The sequence below is a fragment of the Phyllobates terribilis genome, unplaced genomic scaffold (genome assembly GCF_046119375.1).
Source record: "Phyllobates terribilis strain yellow unplaced genomic scaffold, ASM4611937v1 Scaffold_2__4_contigs__length_985480577, whole genome shotgun sequence".
NCBI lineage: Eukaryota > Metazoa > Chordata > Amphibia > Anura > Dendrobatidae > Phyllobates > Phyllobates terribilis.
In genome coordinates this window covers 969,971,173-969,981,431 of record NW_027362762.1, presented here as the reverse complement: position 1 = coordinate 969,981,431, position 10,259 = coordinate 969,971,173, and the positions used below count along the sequence as shown (strand labels likewise).

At 47.0% G+C, this 10,259-nt stretch overlaps 1 protein-coding gene across 1 annotated transcript in view; it reads right to left on the bottom strand.

Moving 5' to 3' along the window:
* Positions 1-3,411: 3,411 nt before the first annotated feature.
* HGD (homogentisate 1,2-dioxygenase) overlaps positions 3,412-10,259 on the bottom strand; it is a 45,391-nt gene continuing 38,543 nt past the window's right edge. Inside the window, exons 5-14 of the mRNA XM_073668713.1 lie at positions 7,863-7,913; positions 7,110-7,201; positions 6,915-6,949; positions 6,652-6,731; positions 6,458-6,557; positions 6,235-6,359; positions 5,140-5,244; positions 4,940-5,066; positions 4,688-4,869; positions 3,412-3,704 (exon numbers count right to left, since the gene is read on the bottom strand). Of these exons, the coding sequence (XP_073524814.1) occupies positions 3,564-3,704; positions 4,688-4,869; positions 4,940-5,066; positions 5,140-5,244; positions 6,235-6,359; positions 6,458-6,557; positions 6,652-6,731; positions 6,915-6,949; positions 7,110-7,201; positions 7,863-7,913 (1,038 nt within the window). The 3' untranslated portion in view covers positions 3,412-3,563. The remainder of the gene's footprint in view (positions 3,705-4,687; positions 4,870-4,939; positions 5,067-5,139; positions 5,245-6,234; positions 6,360-6,457; positions 6,558-6,651; positions 6,732-6,914; positions 6,950-7,109; positions 7,202-7,862; positions 7,914-10,259) is intronic.

The following is a 10,259-nucleotide window of genomic DNA, read 5'->3' as shown; positions in this document are numbered from 1 at the left end:
CTGGAGACAGTAAATGACGTTCCTCCAAGTGGCTTTCTTCTGGCCGTAGGTCCTCAAATACTTGAGCATCAACGCACGCCACCTCCTCTTGTCCCTCTTCAATGCTGCACGGTGATAGGCCAGAGCCAACCAAAGGATACGTGCCAAACAGATCCTCGGAGTGGCCAAGCTTGGGGTCAAATGTCTCCTGTGACTGATAATGGCTGGAGGAAGGAGAACCAGCTTCAGGATTAGAGGGCCAGCCTTCTGTGTATCGTCAGTAGACTGTGTGGTCGTGGAAGATTTGTTGCTGCTTGACAAATGCGTAGAGGCCTTGTCCTCTGACTTTGTTATGAGTCTTCAGCTCTGAAAAGAGCTATTTTTTGGTGGTATTATGGAGCTAGTGAACGGCACCTTTAAACACAGAACTAGTACACACTGCAGGTAGCCCAGAAAAGGGCTTTTGTTTGATCAAGAGGCCTAAACACTCTCCCAGCAGCTCAGCGATCTCTCCCAGCAGCTCAGAGATCTCTCCCTGCAGCTCAGAGATCTCTCCCAGCAGCTCAGAGATCTCTCCCAGCAGCTCGGAGATCTCTCCCAGCAGCTCGGCGATCTCTCCCAGCAGCTCGGCGATCTCTCCCAGCAGCTCGGCGATCTCTCCCTGCAGCTCAGAGATCTCTCCCAGCAGCTCAGCGATCTCTCCCAGCAGCTCAGCGAACTCTCCCTGCAAGTCAGCGATCTCTCCCAGCAGCTCAGCGATCTCTCCCAGCAGCTCAGCGATCTCTCCCAGCAGCTCAGCGATCTCTCCCAGCAGCTCAGAGATCTCTCCCAGCAGCTCGGCGATCTCTCCCAGCAGCTCGGCGATCTCTCCCAGCAGCTCGGCGATCTCTCCCTGCAGCTCGGCGATCTCTCCCTGCAGCTCGGCGATCTCTCCCAGCAGCTCAGAGATCTCTCCCAGCAGCTCAGCGATCTTTCCCTGTGCTTATAGAACGCTTTGGACGCAATGTGCACAAAATGGCGGCGTCAGGGCTTAAATAGACCCTATGACGCTGGGCGGCCAGCCAATCACAGTAATGCCGCAACCAAGATGTCTGCGGCATTACTGTGATTGGTTAAGAGGCCCAGTATGTTTAGTTGCTGCAAAGGAGGCGCCAAAACTGCAGGGCGAGACATCCGAATATAGCGAGGTGAGTACACAAATACTCGCCGAATAGCGAATAACCCGAATACCATACTATCCGTGCGGATAGTAACGAATACACTCACTCATCACTAGTCCTGATGCTTTGCCGTCTGCACTGCGGGGGAGGGGACGTAGCCGGAATAATCGGCCCCCCAGCCCCATAATGTCTCACCCAGCGAGGCCTGGACCCCACATTACTAAGCAGCAGAGCCTGAGCGCGGCCTCCAGGGATCCCACAGATGATTGGATGGAGAAAAGTCATCACCTCGATTCCCACAGCCCCCCCCTCGATCCTGACTGGCCGTAATCTGCTAAACGAGGCGCAGCCGGGGGACAGGACCATACAATGTCCACACGATGCCAGCGGAGCATTGACCCCGTCGCTGCCCATGTGCAGGGGGCGCTCAGGGGTGGCCTGATGACCTTGTGCGCTCTGTACTTTACCGCCATATACACAGCAAGCTGCGATGCTCTGCGCAACCCAACCCCTATCCATAATAGCTGCGACACTCTTTGCGCCCAGACCCCTTTGTATCATGACAGCGACATTCTGCGTCCCGCAACCCTTATCTATAGTAGTTGCGTTGCTTTGCGTGCCCCAACTCCTCAGTTGGTTGCAACGCTCTGCATGCCCTGACCCCTCTGTATAGAAGTTTCGCCGCTCTGCGTGCCCCTACACCTCTGTACAGTAGCTGCGACGCTGTGTGCCCCAACCACTCTGTATAGTAGCTGCGACGCTGTGTGCCCAGACACCTCTGTATAGTAGCTGCGACGCTCTGCATACCCCGACAGCTATTTTAGCTGTAGCTGCGACGCTCTGCGTGCCCCGACAACTCTGTACAGTAGCTGTGATGCTCTGCATGCCCCGACACTTCTGTATAGTAGCTGCGATTCTCTGCGTGCCCCAACCCCTCTGTACAGTAGCTGCGACGCTCTGCGTGCCCCAACCACTCTGTACAGTAGCTGCGACGCTCTGCGTGCCCCGACACCTCTGTATAGTAGCTGCGACGCTCTGCATGCCCCAACCCCTCTGTACAGTAGCTGCGACGTTCTGCGTGCCTTGACACTTCTGCACAGTTTCTCTTCTGTGGGTTCATACCTGACTGATGCCTTCAGCCCCCACCTGCATCACTGGGAGCCCATCACGCAGCCTGATGGGCCACCCATGAGACCCACCGCCTAGGATGCCCCACATTATTCTTTTGGGGGCTGGTTCAGTTGTCTGCTCAGGGCAGGGGTCTTGGGTGATGGCTGCTCTATACATTGTGGGGTCAGCAGACAGGTTTGGATCTCTGTTTATTTTGGGGGTGTTACTCTGCACCCCGCCCAGAGCCTTCATGGATTGGAGTCTTCTCCAAAATGAGGTATTTTCAAATTTGACAATGTGCACATTGGACCAAATAAGACGGCAGATCCTAATAATTTCTCGTTAGAAGCTCTGTCCCCCATGCTTTACACTGCAGGTCTGCTCCTAGGAAACACCTTTGATTAGTGAGTCCGCTGGCTCAGCCGCACGAACTGTTGTTGTGTGTTAGTCGGAAATCGACATCCTGCCTTATAGGATCAGGCTGTGTCTGACCACCTCTCCCCATGCTTTATACAGCAGCTCTGATCTATTAATCTCAGGTTCTTGCTTTGCTGGTCACCTCCTGTTTGGCATGAGGATGAGGCCTCTGCTTATACTATAGTCACATCCAAATCTGCATGCTCAGTTCTGCAAGGCTGTAGGCTTCCATCTGTGGCAGCTCTGCAGGGGTCTGCGCTGCTCTGCGGGGAGGACGTGTGTCCAGGACTCCTACATTCTGGGACCCCTGGAATCTGACGCTTGTGCTGGATCTCAGGCAGCAGATTACCGTGGGGAGGAGGACGGGGCCCATGTGATTTTTGGTGAAGAATCGCCGGGACGCTGCACGTACAGAACGCAACAGATTGTTTATACTCCTCATAACGCTTGTAGGGAAAACACCAAAACATCGGAGAACAGCTAAAGATCTGATGTCACAGCAGAATAGTGAGTGCTGCTCTGGAGGATAAGACACGATGTAACAGCAGTGTATTGACCGCAGCTTTGGATATGACTAGAGGATAAGATATGTAACAGCAGAATAGTGACTGCAGAATAAGACATGGTGTAACAGAATAGTGACTGCAGCTTTGGATGTGACTGGAGGATAAGACATGATGTAACAGCAGAATAGTGAGTTCAGCTCTGGAGGATAAGCCGTGATGAGTTTACATTCAACAATGAATTTGAATACAATGTCAGATTTATTATAATTTGTGACCCCTCCTCATTCATGTAGATCACACGGGAGATTAGAGATCGTCATCATATCATATGTAATAATATACAATCCTTGGACAAGAACGGGCTGCAGTCAGGAGTGACGCTCTGCAGGGCTCAGTTCTTGCTTCGCTGTGTGGGGGTGAAGTGACTGCGCAGTGTCTCCCAGCAGCGATAATATTCTTTATCCAGGCGACTGCAGGTCTCCAACCCCCATCGGGTCACCGCCATGCTGAGCGAAGACTCAAACATGAAGGCCTGAAACAGAAATATGTATAGAATATCCTAATGAGGAGATAATGGGAGGTGTGATGTCACAGTTGTGATGTCACCGGGTCCCTGGAAACATGGCCACATCTCTGGAGAATCACAGCAAATCAATCTCCCCCGATACCAGGCTCGTCCTGTTCACAGCTGAGGGTTTGTTACAATTGTATCCAGTCTACACAATCTTCTGTAGGATTAACAGCCTGGAATCCTGCCTGATACATAGTTTGTTACAATCAGGACCCACAGAGGTTTATCTAGACTGATACATTGTTACAAATTCCAAGTTGTATAAGAAAAATGTTTCTTAAAGGGAACCTGTCAGCAGCATTTTGCTAAGTAAACTACAGGCTTTATCATGTTGGGGCTGCTGCACTGATTAAAATGATACCTGCAGTGAAGAAACCTGTCTTGTGGAATCAGTGTTTGCAGTTTTGAGTTAATGATCTGGTCGTGCTCCGGGGCCGGACTGTAGATGGATCTTATCCTGGGGCTCCGGGGCCGGACTGTAGATGGATCTTATCCTGGGGCTCTAGGCCAGATCAGCAAGAAAAGACCACAGGCCGCCCCGAAGCACAAGTATGTTCCTCATCAGAGAGGGAGAGGCAGAGAGACACCAATAGCCAACCAGAGTGTCTCTGTCTTTCTCTCTCTCTCTCTCTGTCTTTCGCTCTCTCTGGCTGTCTATCTGTCTCGATGATGAGGAACAAACTTGTGCTTCGGGGCGGCCTGTGTGCAGGTCTCACCTTGCTGATCTGGCCTAGAGCACCAGGATGAGACCCTTCCTACTGTCCGGCCCCGGCGCACAAGAATCTCATTAGCTCCAAACTGCAAACACCGATTACATTAGATGGATTTCTTCACCTCAGGTATCATATTAATCAGTGTAACAGCCCCAACCTGACACTGCCTGTAGTTTACTTAGTAAAATCCTGCTGCCCGGTTCCCTTTAATGAGGTGATCTTCCCATATACCATTGTTCCTTCAGCCACTCGCTCCGGTTCTAGTTTGGCTTTGCTCGCCTTCTCGAAGCAGTCGGTGTCCGGCCCATGAGGGGTCATAGCGCTGTGCAGACTTCCTCCTCCGGGCTGGAACCCCTCTTCTTTGGCTTCATAGTGACCTTTGATCAGACCCATGAACTCACTCATGCAGTTCCCTAACAGAGGAGACACGTCGCATTAGGTTTGATACATTGCAGGTACCTGGCCAGGGTGACTGTCACTTACTGTGGTAATAGGGAGGGCGGAAGGTGTGGTTAGCCACCCCCCAACGTGGAGGAAAAATGACAAAATCAGCAATAGCAACCCCAGGTCTGACCGATTTAGCAGTGAGCACGGTGAAGATGGACGGGTCCTGGAGACAAAGGATAAATGTAAATATATAAGAGACGGTGATTCAATAAAGATAGTATAACACCAAAACTCACCGCGTGGTCAAATGCCACACAATTAATGACCATGAAGTGGTCCAGATTGTACTTGTAGGGGGCATAGTTCCCGTGCCAGGCAACCACATTAAATGGTGAAAAATCCTGCAAGAAGGAAAGACATAATGCCATTATATGTAACCAGAATACAGGAGGTCTTATCACAAAGCAAATATAATGCAATTGAGCAACAAACTGCAATAACACGATCACATATAAGACCCAATATAAAATATAGGAAGAAAATTAGAACCATTGTATTACAGAAAATTTTGAGCAATTTTAGGGGTTGTGTTGGTGCCCACTCCAGTACCTTAATTTTAATAAAGGATTAAAGAAGTATAAACTCAAAAATAGGTTCACTGGGAAGTTGGGATATTACATAAATTAAATACATATTTTCTCTAGGAGATTTACTTACAGTATGTCCTTGCAATAGTCTATTGGGGAAAATGTACCCATCACAGTACCAGAAAAATAATGACACACATTTTGAAGGGTGATATAGTAAAGACATTGTTTCCCGGTTGTGTACACTCAGTCAGTGCTCTAGTCCAGTTATGGTGCCTGATTAATCAGGGTGGTTGTTTTGAGTGGCTTCAATATGTTTGATAAGTTTATATTACAGATTAGTTGGGGTTGTTTTTGTACCCATCACAGTATTTGTTAATTCATATTTTGCAGTGTAATATAATAAAGAAATTGTTTCTCTGGGAAAATTAGCTGCTTGTAGTTCTTGCTACTAACCATTGAGTATCATCATACAACAGTAAGGGTTATTGTCATACCCCTAATGGTGCCAGAATAATTTATACTGCAGGGAAATATAGTAAGGTGGTGTTTTCCCTAAGGCATGAGTTGCGAATATGAAGTCTTTGCTGTGTTGCATTTGGTAAGCTCATCCAATGGATTTTTTGGGGTTGTTGTCATACCCATGGTTGTACCTTCCTACTTAAAAAATCGATAATTTTGAAAAATTTGTGCAGAATGAAATGAAAATGCTTAAAAATGAAATACAAAAATCCGTCAGAAGTGTATTTACATATGGCAGAACACTAGCCCTTTAGCCATAATCTGAGAAACAAATTGAATGACCTGCTGTGCGGAGAAGAGCTTCCCCTGGTACTTGCTGATCACAGTGTAGCCACCGGCTACTGTTCTGTCTTCATACCAGGCCACAGGGGTCAGAAAATCCCGGGGATTGGCCAGGCCATTGGCTCCTACAATAAAGTCCAATTATCATTGGTAACAGTTTTCAGTCTTGAACATGAAGGATATTCTTTGTCCTTATATCTATATAGCACTCCCAGGCTCTTACCTATTGGTCCCAGGTCAAGTAGCTCAAAGTGGACCCCAAAGACCTCTAAGATGTAACCTCTGGAGTCACCAAAGACTTCAATGCTGAACCTCATTCCTTGCTGCCAAGTAGAGATCCATGCAAGAGACATACAGTATTATAACCGCCATATAGAATATCTTGTACTGCTGTTTTCTCATAGGACCTCATATCACCTGAATAACACAGATCTCATTGGGTTCTACCAAGACCTTCCCAAATTCAGTGAGAATTAGGAGTTTTCCTTGCTGCGGAACTGTGGGAAGAAAACAACATCATAGGAGACTTGATGTAACGTCGGTTAATACTGCAGTTACCACCACTGACACTAGGTGGCAGCCGACAGACATTTGTTTGCACAACAAAGTCACAACTTTACAGCAACTTTCTGCAAAACTTTTATCAAAGAAAGTGACAAAATGGAGAAATCTGAACTCACCGATAAGAAAATCCCCATCCGAATTATACAAGCACCTGGGAGGGAAGAAATGATAAATCACACATCATGTAGACATAGAGGAGACAACCCCCACCTCCATGTGCAAAAATCCCCTAAGTGAAAAATATGATTAAACTGTAACATGTGAACCCGGCCTTATGTGAAAATAATAGGGGGAGCGCCCTACTAACTTACCTGTCAATCATGGACACATTACAGGTGTAAATATGGATGGCGATCCCATTGCGTGACTTGGTGTCTCCAGCTCCACAGAGCGTGTACAGCCCCTGAACAGATAATGACAAAGATATAATAATAGTTAAAACATTTGTTTAGACATTTGCAAAGGTATTGGTGCCTGTGTATGGTATTGAGGCATCATCCTAAAAGGACTTTGTTCTTCCTATAGGTGGCACTAAAGTTCTAGTCTTCTTCCTCTCTGAAGAGACAATTTGCATATTTCCCAGAGGAGCAATGCAGCTTAGAAGTCTCCTCACCTTGACATGCTCAACATGTCACTCTCCGCACGGACAAACATTACCCCTTGGATACAGCTTCTGTTACAGAATACCAAAATCAAAAGAGGACTAGCAATAGCCCGGAGGGATGTACATTCAATTATTACCCAAATGGGGAAAACCCTATATAATATCCCTCACTATAAGGCTATAAAATGTAACTTTTATTCATTATTCCATTCAAATACAGAAAGGGTATTAAAAGGTTGTTCCTAATCTACCTATCCGTTGTATTTATATGATCATTTATATATTTGTTCTGATGACTGTTACAGAAGATTCATTCTAAAGACTTTGCAGGGGCACATATAGGGGGCGTCCATCGGGGACCCCAACATAAGAGCCATTAGATACATATGTTTGTGCCCCCCCGGCTTCAGTGCAGATAGGATGCCATGATGTCATACACACGGTTCATCTTTTGACTCACATCCACAAAGTCTTGCTTCTTCTCCCCGACCACAAATGGCTTCCACCTCAGCTGCAGAAAAACCACAAGAAGGTGATTAGCGCCTCCACTTATAATAATGGCGGACGTTACTGGGTCGCGTTTGTTGAAGGATCTGTGAGGGGCAGAACAAATTCTGGTGATCACTTTGATGATATTTTGTGATCATTCACCAGAAGTCCAAAATGCAGCACCAATTCATTTCTTAATATATTTCTAGTCATCAAAACTTCCAACCCCCTTCATCAATAAAGACACCAGATGACGTTCTGCGGCTCAGGCTTCGTCTTGGGTCTATTTAGTCCTCGGAATCAGAATACGGCATTTGTTTTTTTGTAGTTGCTCTACTTTTTGAGATAATGTACAGCTGGGACTTTTTCCTCGACAGGTATTAATATAGAATCAGAGATGGTCTGTAAGGTGCGTGGCAAATACTGGAATACTTATTAAAGGGGCTGTCCAGTCTTATCAAGAAAGTCTGCAGTAACATAGAAGGTGTAACGCAGGGCGAGACGGAGAGGCCCTGTGACCACAGGTATATAACTATGTGATAAGCGCGGCCTTGTGCAATACAAGCAAGTTGAGCGAAGCGCGTGGTGGGAGGATTCACAGACTCATGATAAGCCTGGACAACCCCTTTACATGCAATGCACTTACATAAGTGACCATCTGTGATTCTGTACCGACTGTCGGCAGCGTGCTCCTCGGAACATTTGTCATCCTCGGTGACGTCTCTTCACGTCAGGCAGAGTCCGTGCTCCCGGCTCTGAGAGTGGAAGGTTGGTGTTCACTAGACGCCGTATGTTCCTTCCTAGGATAATCAGAGGTGCGGTGATTACTGATTCAGAAGACCAGTCTTCAATGTAGTTTTGATTGTGTCTAATCTTTACATTTTTCACCCTTGCAGAAGATAACATGGCCTCCTCATGGAGGAGCAAAGAAAATCCATTTCTGATTTTGTGAAAAGGGCAAACCTAAGCTAAATACAGCTAGGGGAACAAGAGAAGACTTGGGGTCCACACACTGTCTGTAAATTGAGCACAAATGGAGGAAATGTCTGAACCTTGGCATAACTATGGTCAGGAGAGAAGAGAGGAATCACAGAGATGATTGTTACTTCTGTGTGGTGAACAGAAAGGGCATTAATGGACATATCCTGACCTAGACCAGGCAAAACGACCTGTTTACACTGAAATACCAGTCAATAAGCTAGAAGATCTGAAGAGGAGTCCTGCACTTCAGCTAGATCGGTGGTCGTGATGAAAGTGCTTTTGCAGGAACCTCATCAGAGCCACAAGGTATTAATCAGCTCAATGACCGCATTAGAGAACTAAACTCCCAAAGAAATCAGCAGAATTGATGACGTCTGGACTAGCAGAGAAGAATTTATGACATCCGGGAACCAGAATCACATAGTATCGCAGCAGAGAAGAGGACTTCCTGCTATGATTCTCCGAGGAAAGTGATTTTGGTTTATTGTAACAATATTCAAGACTGATGAAAATGGGCAAATCACAATATTGACCGAGCGAATGGCAGCTGTTCATAAACTGTTCTAAGCGGAGCCTAAATTGTGAGCTTTTATATAATGGAAACGAATACGGACCAATCCCAATAGGTCACACAGCTAAGATGATGGAAGAGCAATTGCTCTGGTCCTACAGAAAATATCACACCGCGATTACCAGAGGCCAATCTGTGTGGACCTATAGATGGAGAATGTTCTCCTGGGACAGCAGGGTGGATACATGAAGTATCCCTGTATTATCTGCCTCTGGGATAGAAGATCAGAGAATGAGCCCTGGGAGAGAATCAGCGGCCTTGGCAAGGACACATGGTGGTCGGAGAAAAGAGCGGAATAGCAGAACCATTGGTTGTCAGGAATACGATCATTTCACTGCACATCAAATTAGGTTTAATGCAGCAGTTTGTGAAGGCTCTGAACAAAGAAGGAAGATGCTTCGATACATCTGCAGAACATTCCCAGCACTGACCATGAAGGTAAAGGAGGGAGTTTTTGATGGTCCTCAAATCAGAGAACTCATGAAAGGTCCGCGCTGCAAAGATTCATTGGACGTCGCTGAGACAGATCACGGTCTTCGGTCACTGCGGTCGTACATAACTTTCTTGCGATAATTACACTGATCTAGTAGAAGGGATGACATCTTCTCTCCGTGTCCTTGGCCGCACAATCTCCACATTATCATTATCTCCACAGACACTTGGATCGTGTCCCAGAAAACCTTGGTGACCTAAGTGAAGAGCAGGGAGAACGATCCCACCAAGATGTAAGAACTATAGAGGAACGATCCCAAGGACACGGGGAGACGCACATGATGGCGGATTACTGCTGCTCTACTGCCCTGGTGCAACTTACTG